A 15,649-nucleotide genomic window follows, 5' to 3' on the forward strand; every position below is an offset into this window, starting at 1 on the left:
AGTGACCCTGTTCAATCTGGGAGGTGGTTTTCATGTTCTGGGGGGGGGGGGTTGCTCTGTGACTTTGTGGCGGGGGAGGGCAGTTACAGATCTAATGCATCACAGAGCCCCGCAGCAGGGGAGCTGTAACCCTCCTCCCCCTGCCAGACAGTCACATAGCCGACACATACACGCTGTCCCGCCCAGGAGGGCTGGCAGGCTCTGTTGAAACAACCAGTCCACCACTGCGGAACCCGTCATTCCTGGAGTTTAGAAGCATCATTTGCATCACAACACTAAACCCGCACCCCGCCACAGTCTGCGTCCCAGGTTTAAAACATTCCCGCGAAAACAGTAATAAAGACAACGGTGTTCATTAACAAAACAGAACAGATTTTATTTTTTGGGAAGGGGGTATGTAACTGGAGAGGATAGTCAACGGTAACTGGGTAAAGAAACGGTGGCAAGTTCAGGTTCTGAGTCCACAAACTTAAAATTCACTGGTGACCCTGCTCAGTCTGGAAACTGTCTTTCAAAGCCTCCCGGATGCACAGTGCGTCCCGCTGGGCTCTTCTAATCTCCCGGCTGTCTGGCTGGGAGTAATCAGCAGCCAGGCGATTTGCCTCAACCTCCCACCCCACCATAAAGGTCTCCCCCTTGCTCTCACAGAGATTGTGGAGCACACAGCAAGCTGCAATAACAATGGGGATATTGGTTTCGCTGAGATCACAGCGAGTCAGTAAGCTTCTCCATCTCCCCTTGAGACGGCCAAAAGCACACTCCACCACCATTCTGCACTTGCTGAGCCGGTAGTTGAACAGTTCTTTTTCTGTGTCCAGGGCGCCAGTATAGGGCTTCATGAGCCAGGGCATTAGCGGGTATGCTGGGTCCCCGAGGATCACTGTAGGCATCTCCACATCCCCAAGAGTTATTTTGTGGTCCGGGAAGTAAATACCTTCCTGCAGCCTTCTAAACAGACCAGAGTTCCTGAACACGCGAGCGTCATGAACCTTGCCCGGCCATCCAACGTTGATGTTAGTAAAACGTCCCTTATGGTCCACCAGTGCTTGCAGCACCATTGAAAAGTAGCCCTTTCGGTTGATGTACTGGCTGGCCTGGTGGTCCGGTCCCAGGATAGGGATGTGAGTCCCATCTATAGCCCCACCGCAGTTTGGGAATCCCATCGCGGCGAAGCCATCTATGATGGCCTGCGCGTTTCCCAGGGTCACTACCTTTGACAGCAGTACCTTCACGATTGCCTTGGCTACTTGCATGACAACAACCCCCACGGTAGACTTGCCCACGCCAAACTGGTTCGCGACTGACCGGTAGCTGTCCGGCGTTGCAAGCTTCCAGAGGGCTATGGCCACTCGCTTCTGGACAGTCAGGGCTGCTCGCATCCGGGTGTCCTTGCGCTTCAGGGCAGGGGACAGCAACTCACAAAGTTCGAGGAAAGTCCCCTTCCGCATGCGAAAGTTTCGCAGCCACTGGGATTCATCCCAGACCTGAAGCACTATGCGGTCCCACCAGTCCGTGCTTGTTTCACGGGCCCAGAATCGCCGTTCCACAGTATCCACAAGACCCATTGCCACCGTGATGTCCTCGGCACTGGGTGTCGTGGTTTCAGACAGGCGTGTGCTACTCTCGGAGTTCAGGTCCTGACCCCGGTGCCGTAGCTTCCTCGCCTGATTTCTCTCTATCTGCCTCAGTGAAAGGTCGATGATGAGCTGCGATGCGTTGACAACGGCCACAACTGCAGCGATGGTCACAGCGGGATCCATGCTCGCAGTGCTGTGGCGTCCGCGCTGTCACTGACCAGAAAAGTGCACGAACTGATTTCCCGCCGGCGCTTTCAGGGAGGGAGGGCGGGAGTGACGGTTGGATGACGACAGTTACCCAAAAGCACCCTCGACACATTTTTTTACCCAGAAGGCAATGGCGGCTCGACCCAGAATTCCAATGGGCAGCGGGGACTGCGGGAACTGTGGGATAGCTGCCCACAGTGCACCGCTTCCAATGTCGACGCTTGCCCCGTTAGTGTGGACTGACAAAGTCGAATTACTGTCCTTAGTGTGGACACACACGTTCGACTTTGTAATATCGATTCCACATATTCGATTTAACTAAAATCGAACTACTCTCGTAGTGTAGACATACCCTAACACACCTTGCTATTTAGAATAGTGCACACTCTTTATACAACCCAAATGCATAGGAGTCTCTTAGTTGTCATTATGGTTATTTATATTGATTGGTTGGTTCTTTCCCAAGCAAACTTCCCCTCCACCCTTTGTTCATGGCACGGTGAGCACTTTCTGCATGCAGCTGAGCAGGGTATGACCACCGAAAGCAATGCTAGGAAGAATGTTTCCACAGCAGCTTATAAGAGAAAAGTAAGTTTCCAAATTTAAAGAGGGCTGTCTTGTGTGTTCTGGGAAGAATGTTCATCAGTTCATCTTTATAAAATTAGCACTGGCGGTCTTATAACTGCATGCTTTGAAGCAACATTCCTAACTTCAGCTGCAAAAATCAGAAGTCTACCTTTAACCCACTTGATCTGGACCCAGAGATATTCTCCCATCAATGTGAAGGCACTCATGCCCCTAAATGCCCTGTAGGCTTATAGGAAAATAAACCTCAAATACTATAAATCTCTGCAGCAGAGTTTGAAACTCAGCCATTGTCTCAGGCATATACCAAGCACCTATCACTGTACTAGCCAGGTACTAAATGCAGAATTAAAACTTAATTCTGAAAATATTTCTAAAAGTAAGAATTTTTTTACAATGTTGGCCAAATTGAGGAGTATTTGAAATTTGTTTATTAATTTTTGGATGCCCGGAGGGTAGCTACTAACAGGCAGCTAGATTCAACTTGCTATCTTGGGGCCCACTGTTTTCCACAATCTAGGCAAGTCTTTTCTGTGGGAGAGCCTTCTGACAAGGTTATCAGTTCAGAAAGCTGGTCAGTTGACTTGGCCAGAAAGCGAGAGTAGAATTAGCATGGCCTTCTCCCATCTCATTTTCTGGATGGTCCTGACTGTGAACAGGAATGACAGGACACAGAGAGCAAGCTGTGGGCCATCTAGCAAACAGGATGCCGGTTGCAACAAGATACTTGAATTCACGGGGAATTTTAGAGTTGATTCAGATAAGAGCAGGATCAGGCTCTAGGTCTATAAAAACCTAGTTCTCTTTGGGACCAGTGGCCTGATCCACTGTTAATACCCTCTGCAAATGGCTTTGTTAATGGAGAGAATGTAAAGTCAGGAACTTCTCAGAGAGATTTCCTACCTCATATTTCACATTCCTCCTCGGGCATATGCATTAGAATTGTGAAGGGGCAGACTGGGTCTACAAAGATATGAAGACACCAAAACATGTATCTATCTCTCAACCAGAAAGGGAGCGTTTTTGTGGTTTGGCATCTTTCCACCACTAACATACTCACAGTGACCTTTCCAACCTCTCTCTGCCCCCTGCTGTTGGTTCTAGGGCGAAGCACGTAGTAGCACTCAATGTATGATGTACCAGGGAAGCCCCAAAACTCACATGTTGTACAACTGTCTCGACAGCCCTACACACTGGGGAGAGCAGTACCAGCCCGAGTTTGATAGTCCCAGAACTATGGTATGTCTGGGTTCAAATAAATGGCAAGCCCCTGCTGTTGCAGAAAACAAGGACACAATGGTCTTGCAAGCTTCTGACCCAAGGACCCATCCCAACTGATTCCCTAATTCCAAAAGTGGGTACTGAGCTGATTCTTTAGCAAGGACTAGCACTTTATGATAGACAGGGCCCAACGGGACACTTATGAAGCACAAGGCAGACATCCATAGAAATGAAGGAATGAGAGGATCCAAGAACTAAAAATCCCACCTGCAAGTGAGACTCAGACTCCTAGAGGGTAAAATTCCTGTGGGCTGAATAAAATTGTGGCCACTCTCCCGCTGTGCACTTCAAATATTGCATTGACATAGATTGCAGGGGAAAGGACTTGAGTCTGTGGAGATGGTGGGATTGCAAAGCCATAGGAAATAAAAGGTTCTTGGTGGACTGTATGATCTTCAGAACAAGAAATGTCTCCTGTGTTTTCTAAGTGCCTAGCACACAAGTGCTACTGTGGTCTGAACAGCAGATGATAGTACACGGTTGTCTATAGACTCTTGCCTAGATGGAGAAGAAGGTGGGATGACGCTAGCCTAAGATTTCATAATGAAGCTATGAGCCATAACATGGTACAGGACCCCATTCTGCTTCACAATGATCCCTTTGTGCAGGCTCTGTATAGATAGCTGCCTATATAGTACATATCCTCTGGAGAAGGTTTTGTTTTTACCAAGCAATGGATTAACACATTCATACCATGTTATGGTCTGCTATATACAGACTAGGTAAAAATCTCACAGCACAAAACATCCCGCCATTTCAAGTGGCAGTTTCAGATAGCGTTATCACACCAACAAACAGGCAACCTTAAAAGGTAGAAAAAATGAAAGTAAAATAAAGCAACAATAAGTGTACCAGGAAGTCAGGAATGGAGCCTGCATTCCATTCCAGCTTGGAGCGGTGACTTCATCTTTGCTGGGGTGACTTTCCACAGAGTCCAGGCCTGAATACTATTATTAGAACAAAACAAGTGTGCCACTTCCTAAAAATAATGATGACTCAACACCTAGAGGCTCCAGTGATGTCATATGGCCAGAGAGGTTCTGGGTTTTCACAGACTGTTTTAAAAATGAAGTTAAAAAAGTGCAGATCTCCATGCAAACAAACAAAAACTACATCCCAGCACATGCCTCCTGAACCAGCCATTTGGAACGTGGAAGCTAGGACACATTCCACTCACGATGCCCAGTCACATTGCCTCCATTCCTTGCTTAGAAAGGAGCTCTGCCAAAGTGACCCTCAATTCATTTCTGCATGATCTTCATCTGAAAAGTAAATGAACGTTATGATTTTTATACAAAACAGAGGCAATGCAGAAGTTCATTGAGTTGCAATACACCTTAAGTATTGCCAGTAGCTGCAGAGATTTATTTTGCTAACAAAATTAATTCAGGTACACAAGGAAAAATAATATTTATTACTAAACAAGCACAAGCTTAACTTTACCCACCACTGAAGTCAATAGGACTTACTTACAGTGTATAAAGCATGTGTTTAAATCTTTGAAGTATCAGGGACATATGTGAATGTAGCCCAGGCTACAGAGTTTGCTTAAGGCATGATCTTAGAGCCAATCCTATAGATTGAGACACTCAGACTACATACAATAGCCTATATTCTCTTGAAGGCTGTGATGATAATGACCCCAATCCTGCTGCTATAGAAGTCCGCAACAAGCTTCCATTGTCTTTAACGAAAGCAGGATCATGCCCAACGTATTAGTAAAGCTGAAGAATCTTAAACTGGAAAAGTAACATGAAATCACTAGCTATTCCCTGTACTGCACTCCCATTATAGCCATTCCATTGAAAGCTACAATCCTGCTTCATCAGTTCAGCTGCACTCTTCTCTCTACCCCAACCCTTCCCACACACATTACAGTTCTAGAGATTTATTTTAAATTTAAATTGTTAATTACCTCCCCGGAACATACTCTGCAATCACACACCAGAATCACCAAGATGAGGAGGATACAAATCACCTCCTGTTAGTTCCTACATGGATCTCAGTACTGATTCAGGGATGAATACGTTCTCTCTCGCTACTATTACTGGAAAAGGCAAATCTGTAATGTGCCCTTAGCTATAGTGTTGCAGCCAGCTACACCATAAAGACCTAAACCTACAGGACCTGATCCTCTTCTCACACTAGCTTTTCTATCAGTAACTCCATCTCTTTTGGAAGCATTACTCCTGATTTACACAGAAGTAAGCGAGAGAAGAAGTAGCTGTATAGTCTTTCATTGACTTGACCAAAGAGACAAGTGTCTGTCCCTTGTCTGCCCATCTTACATTTTTAAGGCACCTCTGAGGTTGGTATTTAAGTATCAATACATTCTGAAGCTTGTTAAACTACAACTCTAAAGCATCTTAACAAAAGAAAATAAATGTGTGTTTCGGTTACAGTATATTTACCAATTCCAGCCTGAAGGGAATTGTAGAGTCAAGTTACAGAACTCCCACAAAGGAGGGGTTTACAAGGAAAACACTAATACACACAGTACAGAGAAATGCCGTTGTACTAAGTAGAAAGATCACGGAGTGGAAAAAAATCTATGGTTACACAGAGCAATTAGCCAAGTTAAAAGCAATACACACAAACCCTTAAACTGTTATCAAAGTCATGCCCTTTGGCTTCACAACACAGCTTCCTTATCAGGGACAGGAAAGGAGCAGATCCTCTAATTCAGCTACTCTAGAAGCCAAAAATAACAGGCCCACTTCTGCCAAATCTTACTCACAAGTAATCCCATCAGTTTCTCACAAGTGAGTAGTGACTTAAACCAATTACTTGGGTCATGTGCCGTTTCCCAGGGTTTTAATTCATTTTCCAGTAGCAAAATGCCCTATGCCCCTACCAAAAATCAAGGCTTCTTTGTGCTGGTCACTGCACACAATCACAGAATAAAATACAGTCTCTGCTACAAAGAGCTTGTAATCTAAAAATAAAAAGGGCAAGTGGGTAGGGCATAGACTGGGAGTCAGAAGACCTAGGTTCTGTTCTTAGCTTTGCAATTGATCTGCTGGGTGACCTTGGGGCAACTCACTTCACCTCTCTGTGCTTTTGTTCCTCCTCGGAAACTCTGTCTTTTCTAATCAGATTGCAAACTGAGTACTAACTAGTCTATATTTCAAAAGCCTTGACATTAACCCAGGTACGTCGTTGTCCATGGAAATTCTCAGAATGTGCATGTTGCATGCTCTTCTTTTCCACCTATCCATCCACCAGGAAGTGGTCCTCAGACAATGTTTTTTGCCCAGTAGGACGGTTTCTTTGCTTTCTGCACTGTCTATTTTCTGGGCTAAGGAATTAGTTTTGTGCCAAAGGCTTCTCAGTTCCTGTGGTGCAGCCATTCATGGAGGAGAGCTTTGTCCTTTTATAGCCTCGATCTTCCTCTCTGCCACCACTGAGCAAGCAGTCACTTCTTTAAGTGGATCCTCCAGATCAGAAAGATCTTTTCTAATCTGGCATCCACAAGGTTTCCTCATAACATGAAGAGGACCAAGAGCAGGAGAAGCAGTGGGGATTCTGCATTCAGAAAAAGACACTGCTATGCAAGGGCTATAACCAGATATTGGGATCAAGTCCAATGACTCCAGCACGGCTTCATCTTTAGCCATCCTTCTCCCAGCCAGGCAGCATTTGTCTGTAGTCCTCAGGAGGATATAGCCCAAAAATGTAGGTCGCATTTAATTAAACCAGAAGGGATTTCTCTCTGATTGACCCAGCCCTAAGAAAGAGAGGGAAGGAGAAATGCAGAAGAAAGGAAAGAACCGTATGAAATCTAAGGGGGTAGATATGAGAGAGCAAAAAGAGAAGAAATTATTAAATTTAATTTTGAGGTAGGGAAAAGGTATTTGCTACAACTTAGATATGAAACTCTTCTCAAATTTAGACACCCACAACCACCATGTGACAGGTTGCAGGAAAGAGATCCCCAGACAAAAGGAAAGTACATTAATCCTTCTACTTGGCTTGTTTTACTTTAAACAAAGAACCTTCCAAACTACCATGTGCTTATAAGTATAGTTTGTCTCAAGTGCTTTCAGTTCCAGGATAAAAACCATCAGTTGTAGAAAATGAAGTTTTTTAAAAATTGTCACTGTGACCCCTTAATAGGCTAAAATTGTTATATGCCATGTACACCTAGAACTTAGATTTAAATTTAGGATTCAAGCTCACACACCAGATCAAAACAATAAATTTACATTAGCAACCTCCTCTGGCTTTATCTTTTATAAAAACCCATCTGTACCAGACCCCCCCCAAAAATGTGCTTCAAAGAGTAACAAAGCCAACAAACACAAGCATACTGCAAGAGTTCTTACTTGGTCTGTAATACACATAAAACTTAATGCATATACTGTAGGTATAAGTTACATCAATATGGTTTTCATAACAGGCCACTGTGCCATTGCTATAAACTGGATTTAAAAAGCGATATTGCAGGATACGAGTCCATTAGTGGCACTTATTAAGATACCAAAATCAACCAACAGTTACTTTAGCCTAGTAAACGTACAAGATTTTATATTAAAATCACATGTGTTCTTATCCTGCAGTAGTAGTTAATAATAGAAAGGATTATGAAACCAAATCAGCTGAGAACACAAGTATTTGTTCTAGGGAAATCAGGTCCCTTGGTGCACATTTGTGTTACTTGGAAGCTGTATCGTAATTCTATCTAGTCTAACAGAGACTGAAATAAAAGGAGAGTCACTACTTACCTGTAAGCAGAGCTCCTTAATCTTAAGGGGGGAGGGATAGCTCAGTGGTTTGAGCATTGGCCTGCTAAATCCAGGGTTGTGAGTTCAATCCTTGAGGGGACCACTTAGGGATCTGGGGCAAAATCAGTACTTGGACCTGCTAGTGAGGGCAGGGGGCTGGACTCGATGACCTTTCAAGGTCCCTTCCAGCTCTAGGAGGAGATAGGGTGGTTGGTGGTGCAGCTACCTCTATATTAGGACCTATGATTTAATAATAACCTTAGAGAATTGTGCAGAGTTTGTAGAAGTTTGCTGATCACCTTGTAGAAGTAGGATTTGATATTTGTATTAGAGGTTATAACGATTGACTGTTATAATCATAGAATCATAGAATCATAGAATATCAGGGTTGGAAGGGACCTCAAGAGGTCATCTAGTCCAACCCCCTGCTCAAAGCAGGACCAATTCCCAACTAAATCATCCCAGCCAGGGCTTTGTCAAGCCGGGCCTTAAAAACCTCCAAGGAAGGAGACTCCACCACCTCCCTAGGTAACGCATTCCAGTGCTTCACCACCCTCCTAGTGAAATAGTGTTTCCTAATATCCAACCTGGACCTCCCCCACTGCAACTTGAGACCATTGCTCCTTGTTCTGTCATCTGCCACCACTGAGAACAGCCGAACTCCATCCTCTTTGGAACCTCCCTTCAGGTAGTTGAAGGCTGCTATCAAATCCCCCCTCATTCTTCTCTTCTGGAGACTAAACAATCCCAGTTCCCTCAGCCTCTCCTCATAAGTCATGTGCTCCAGACCCCTAATCATTTTTGTTGCCCTCCGCTGGACTCTTTCCAATTTTTCCACATCCTTCTTGTAGTGTGGGGCCCAAAATTGGACACAGTATTCCAGATGAGGCCTCACCAATGTCGAATAAAGGGGAACGATCACGTTCCTCGATCTGCTGGCAATGCCCCTACTTATACAGCCCAAAATGCCGTTAGCCTTCTTGGCAACAAGAGCACACTGTTGACTCATATCCAGCTTCTCGTCCACTGTGACCCCTAGGTCCTTTTCTGCAGAACTGCTACCTAGCCATTCGGTCCCTAGTCTGTAGCTGTGCATGGGATTCTTCCGTCCTAAGTGCAGGACTCTGCACTTGTCCTTGTTGAACCTCATCAGGTTTCTTTTGGCCCAATCCTCTAATTTGTCTAGGTCCCTCTGTATCCGATCCCTACCCTCTAGTGTATCTACCACGCCTCCTAGTTTAGTGTCATCTGCAAACTTGCTGAGAGTGCAGTCCACACCATCCTCCAGATCATTAATAAAGATATTAAACAAAACCGGCCCCAGGACCGACCCTTGGGGCACTCCGCTTGAAACCGGCTGCCAACTAGACATGGAGCCATTGATCACTACCCGTTGAGCCCGATGATCTAGCCAGCTTTCTATCCACCTTACAGTCCATTCATCCAGCCCATATTTCTTTAACTTGGCGGCAAGAATACTGTGGGAGACTGTGTCAAAAGCTTTGCTAAAGTCAAGGAATAACACATCCACTGCTTTCCCCTCATCCACAGAGCCAGTTATCTCATCATAGAAGGCAATTAGGTTAGTCAGGCACGACTTCCCTTTGGTGAATCCATGCTGACTGTTCCTGATCACTTTCCTCTCCTCTAAGTGTTTCATAATTGATTCCTTGAGGACCTGTTCCATGATTTTTCCAGGGACTGAGGTGAGGCTGACTGGCCTGTAGTTCATAATAATGTAGTATGTATTAAATGTATTGATGTATGATCTGATCATCCTGTCAGCCACCCTTTTTGAATAGAAAAAAGGAATGACCCTCAGGGACATTGGTAGAAACACATCTGACAGACTCCTAGTGTCTGTACTAATGTTAAGGCAGGAACAGACCAGAACAGTCCTTATGGCTGATTATGGTCACCCTCTGTTTTAGGATAAGTTATAATGTTTACTGTGGGATCTTGTTTCCTATATGCATTACAAATTAGGCCCTTTAGTTAAATATACATTTCTTTGTTTCAAGGTTTAGTAAGTAAGAGACAGGATCTTGTCTTGTGTCTATGTTAATGAGATTAGAGGCATGTTGAAGGCCCGGGCCCCATTGTGAACTGTTTTGGTCACAAGATTTAGTAAGGTTTAATTTACAAATGTCTTTTTTGCTCAACATACAAACAGCAGTGTTTGTATACCTTTGAAGGTCTCTGTAAAAGACTGTTTGTGTGAATGAGGAGTGTATGCATCAGGAAAAGATAAGGTGTGAAGGACATTGTTAAAGACAGATGGTCAAGGAAGGAGGAGTGAAGAGACTTAACGACACCAGAGAACCATCAACACGCATCCATAATTAAGGAAGGGGAGATTGACGACCCTGTGGTGGAGGCTGGCAACCCTAAAAGACAAGATAATTGATTAAATTGAAACCAGGACAGGATGACCCTCTCGGAGGGGCTTTGGAGTATTAACATCAAATGATAGCACCAATTAAGGAGTAACTGGTCATAAATGACACAGCAAAATCCATAGACTTCAACAGAGAAAAAGGACTATAAGAACAGGGTGCTTTGCGATGGAACTTTGGGTTCGTCTTGCCACACTCCAGGAGCATCGGATCGCGACCGACAGAGCCCAGCTCCCCTCTGCGATCAATCTGATTGATGCAGACTGTGTGTGTGTGTGTGTGTGTGTGTGTGTGTGTGTGTGTGTGTGTGTGTGTGTGTGTGTGTGTGTGTGACTGAAAAGCTTATGCTAACTGCTGTATTCTCAATAAATGTGGCGTGTTGCCTTTTTCCCCTATAAAAAGATCTTGTGTGCTTTTTATAAGCATAATAACCTTCGTGCCAACCTGGCTGCCATCGGTAAGCAGAGTTTGGGACCCCACAGCAGATCATTTTCTTTATGATGCAGAGATTCGGAATATTCCCTCCTAATCCATGTTATTTACAGTAGGTACATAAGATATCTTCATCTTGAAGAAAGATGTAAACACCCCCCAAACAAATGAGTAAAGCTATACACACGGTAATTCAACTTGCAGAACCTCAACCAAGAACACTGGCCAGTGCCTTTAATAGCACGAAGGGTTACAGGCTTCCAGCTAACTTGTTGGTGCTGTGGCCTGGGAACCCTTCAGCCAAAAGCCATACCTTCCCCCCACCACACAGGCTCTCAGTTCTCCATCCTAAATAAACTTTATTCCTGGCCTTCAGACAATTCCAATGAAAACCTACGTTCACTGGAGTCAGCTTGTCTGAGATTCTCCATCCAGAAAAAAAAAAAAAAAGCTTATGTGTAGCCACCCAAGTAACCTTAACTACCAGGCTGGGCATCCCTGCAACAGCCAGCCAAACCTAATCCCAGCTAATTATAGAACTATATCAGTTTTGTTTTAAAACTAGCCTCCCTCTAACAATACCCCAATCTGTGTTTCCTAAGAAAGAAGAATCCCACACCTCCTGCACAACCCTTTTCCAGCCACAAACCCTGCTGTTCAGCCGTCAGGATTCTAGAGGATTTTAAAGGGTTCCAGTTCAGTTTTTCAAGCCTAATTATAGCACTATAAATATTTTCAAATTTCCACGTAACTAGCATAGTTGAAGATCAGCAAAAATGAAACCAAGAGGGAAGGGCGGGGGGAGAAGAACCCACCTTTTTCCACTTTCCCAGGTGAGAAGTTACTTCAGATCAGATTTTAAAACATTTGTGAGCAATACAGGAAAGGCAGTAACATCACAGTAACGTGTTACCAGTGAGCAGGAGAAACATTCTTTCATGTGTTTAACTTTGCCACCTCCACCATGTCTGCAGTGATGGTTGCTATGATACGTATGCCCACACGTTTGGTGAGATTTGCACAACGTCAACAAAACCCAAAACCTTTTTATGCACTATAGTTGGCAGGCAAGTCTTATTTAAAGAGTCAAATATTGGGGCTGACTGTAGTTGCCTGTCCCAAAAAAAGGACTCCTGAAGTCTGTGCTCCAGTAACCTCACACATGATGAGCATTTAAAAAAATAGTTTCCATATAAGTAAGAACAAGCATTGCACCATTTAAATGTTAAATACTTTCCATACTTCACATGCAAGTGGAAAAGTCACACCATACCTTGCTGTCCTCGCCTTCAAACACAGATTGGTGGACGTTACAAGCGAAGAGAGAGTTTGGGAGATCATTGAAATCAGTTATTTCATGAAAATCTTCCTCTGCAAAACATCTCTTTATATCCTTGTCTCGGTCTATAGAGTAGAGTAGGAAAAGTCCCCCATCCTCCAGAATACAGCCATAGTGACCAGGGCCTCGCATTCCAAGGAAATACGATTCTCCCCTCATTCCTAATGGCATGGAGAAAAGATGATGGTTAGTCTATAAAGCTTTTAAACCATACACACAAGTCTCTCCAGGAATTCTTAGTCCTAGAAGGGCTGGTCCACACTACCCGCCTAATTCGGCGGGTAGAGATCGATCTTCTGGGATCGATTTATCGCGTCTCATCTGGACGCGATCGATCGATCCCAGAAGCGCTCCCCCATCGACTGCGGAACTCCTGCTCGCCGAGAGGAGGAAGCGCTGTCGACGGGGGAGCCTGCCTGCGCCGCGTGGACCCGAAGTAAGTACTTTTAGTTCGATATAGGAAACGTCGACTTCAGCTACGCTATTCTCGTAGCTGAAGTTGCGTTTCCTATATCGATCCCCCGCCCCAGTGTGGACCAGCCCGAAGAGACTTGAAATCAAGCTCAATCTGAAAGTCACTTTCACTAGACAACAATGCAATAACGTGCGCTGGAAACCCAGGACACTACCATCAACTTCAATGAGGTTCAAATCAAAGTTTTAGGACCATGTCTGCATTATAAAATCATAGAGCTACAGGTTCAGAAGGGACTTCAAGAGGTCATCTAGTCCATCCCCACACACTGAGACAGGACCAAGTATTCCTAGGCCATCCCTGACAGGTGTTTGTCTAACCTGTTCTTAAATACCTTCAATGATGGGGATTCCACAGCTTCCCTAGTTAAGTACTGGAATTGGTTAACAATCATTGTACTGTAGTTAGAAAGATTTTCTTAACATCTATCCGAAATCTCCCTTGCTGCAGATTAAGTCCATTACTTCTTGTCCTACTTTCACTGGACATGGAGAACAATCCAACACTGTCCTCTTTAGGTGAGCTATGCCAAATGTTACCAGGTTCCCCTCTCAATCTTCGGTTCTCAAGACTAAACATGCCCAGTTTTTTTAACCTTTACTCAAAGGTCAGGTTTTCTAAACCTTTTATCATTTTTGTTGCTTTCCTCTGGATTCTCTCTAATTTGTCCACATCTTTCCTGGAGTGTGATGCCCACTTCTCCAATTTATCAAGATCATTTTCAATTCTAACCCTGTCCTCCAAAGAGCTTGCAATCCCACCCAGCTTGGTGCCATCTGCAAATTTTATAGACACACTCTGCACTCTAGTATCCAAGTCATTAATGAAAATATTGACTAGCAGCCTAAAAAAGGCCTAACCATGTGTCAAAACATGATACAATTCTAGGACATGTCCATAAGTTTGGCATATTATTTACAATACTATCATAGCACCTGGCAGCCCTGGTCATGGACCAGGACCCCACTGTGCTGGGTACTGTACAAACCCAGAACAAAATTATGGTCCGTGCCCCAAGGAGCTTACAATCTCAGTACAACAAAAGAGACAACAGATGGATACAGAGAGATTGATAAGAGTACAAGGAAGCAATAAGCAGCATGATAAGCTGTGATCTCCACACACCAGCAGTCTAACTACTGTCAAATTTTTTGTAGGCATCATGGCAAAGGGGATTTTGGAAGAAGGATTTGAAGGAGAATAGTGAAGTAGCTTTCTGGATGTTTACAAGGAACTCCTTCAAAGCATGAGGGGCAACAAGGGAGAAAGCACAAAGGTGCTTGTTTGAAAATTTAACCAGTGGGAGACAGAGGCTGGTCATCAGCTGATCTGAGGCGGGGAGTCAACCTCTGGATACAGAATGAGAGATGAGAATACGCCACAAAGGGCCTTGAAAGTAAAGACATGGTTAAGGTCCCCTCCCCTCTACAAAAAACAAATGATCTTGTTACTGGGTCAAGGGATAACTTTGCTGTAAGTGGGAACCCAATGATGGTGCATTGTAGTCTGGACTCCAGCTAGACAGAGGCAAAACTTTAGTGCATTAGTCCATTACAACGTGTCTCTCTTGCTCACTCTCACACCTTCAAAAGAGAGGTTTGCAAACCAACATTTTTCAAAATTGATTTAAAAATGAAAGTTCTTTAAGGATGGTTCCAAATTTCAGATCAAAGTAAAAAAGGTAAAGCTCCTCAAAAAAACTGATATTATAGAAAGATTGAAAAGAGAGCAGTGCATATAGCTAAGACAATGCCCTGTTATTCTACTATTTCCATACAGAATAAACTGCAGCCGAATTTAAGGTTTGCTGTAGAATATATGTCCTGTTCTAAGCTCATTAACACTTTCTTTAAAGGAGTTTTAATGAACATGGGGGGGGGGGGGGGAGAGAAATAGACTTGAACAGGGCTTTGGATCAGTCCCCAAGAGGAGACATGCAGATGAATAATGATTAGAAGCTCCAGATGACTGAAGACAATTAACTATATGCATGTGTTGTAGGAGAAATTATCTTTTCTGAAAGGAAGTGGTTAGAGGGCTACATGTACATAGTTTGTTCAGATGTTTTTGATTTGCCTTGTTCTCTTGCATACTACTTGCTGTTCCTTGTTAACATTTGTAAATACTGATACAACTAGAACTCTTAGGGCTAAATTCTGCCCAGGCTTATACTGTGTGCAACTCCACTGGGATATTTAGAAACAAATCTCAATGATTAACATGAACTCTTCAGGCCCAATCTGCCATAACTATACCCCAGTATAACCCCACTGGCTTCATAGGCTTGCACAGCAGACAGCTATCTTACATCAAAGAGATAGCAAAAGAGGTTATCGGTGGGAGCATATGACTAAAAGAAAGCCTTCATGAAGAAGAATCTAAAGTCGCCCCCAAAAGTCTATCATTTTCCCTGCTGCAAAGAAAGACTCTTGCCGCAGGGAGCTGCTGGCCCTTTTCTCTGCAGCAGAAAGAGGCTCCAGGAGTGGGGAAGCAACAGGACATTAGACTGCTAAAAATAGCACTGTGGAAAGGGAGGCGCTGCTTGGGTAAGTAGAGAGGCGTGTAGGGTACATACCCACAGGGTTCATGAGTGTCTTTACTTACCGAACCATCTATGCTGCTATTTGTACCTG

General features: G+C 44.1%; 1 protein-coding gene across 1 annotated transcript in view; it reads right to left on the reverse strand.

The window, feature by feature from the left end:
• Window positions 1-12,700, reverse strand: part of RCAN2 (regulator of calcineurin 2) — a 148,401-nt gene extending 135,701 nt beyond the window's left edge. Inside the window, exon 1 of the mRNA XM_065401171.1 lies at window positions 12,476-12,700. Within this exon, the coding sequence (XP_065257243.1) occupies window positions 12,476-12,700 (225 nt within the window). The remainder of the gene's footprint in view (window positions 1-12,475) is intronic.
• Window positions 12,701-15,649: the final 2,949 nt, after the last annotated feature.

This window comes from Emys orbicularis, chromosome 3 (genome assembly GCF_028017835.1).
Source record: "Emys orbicularis isolate rEmyOrb1 chromosome 3, rEmyOrb1.hap1, whole genome shotgun sequence".
Classification (NCBI taxonomy): Eukaryota; Metazoa; Chordata; order Testudines; family Emydidae; genus Emys; species Emys orbicularis.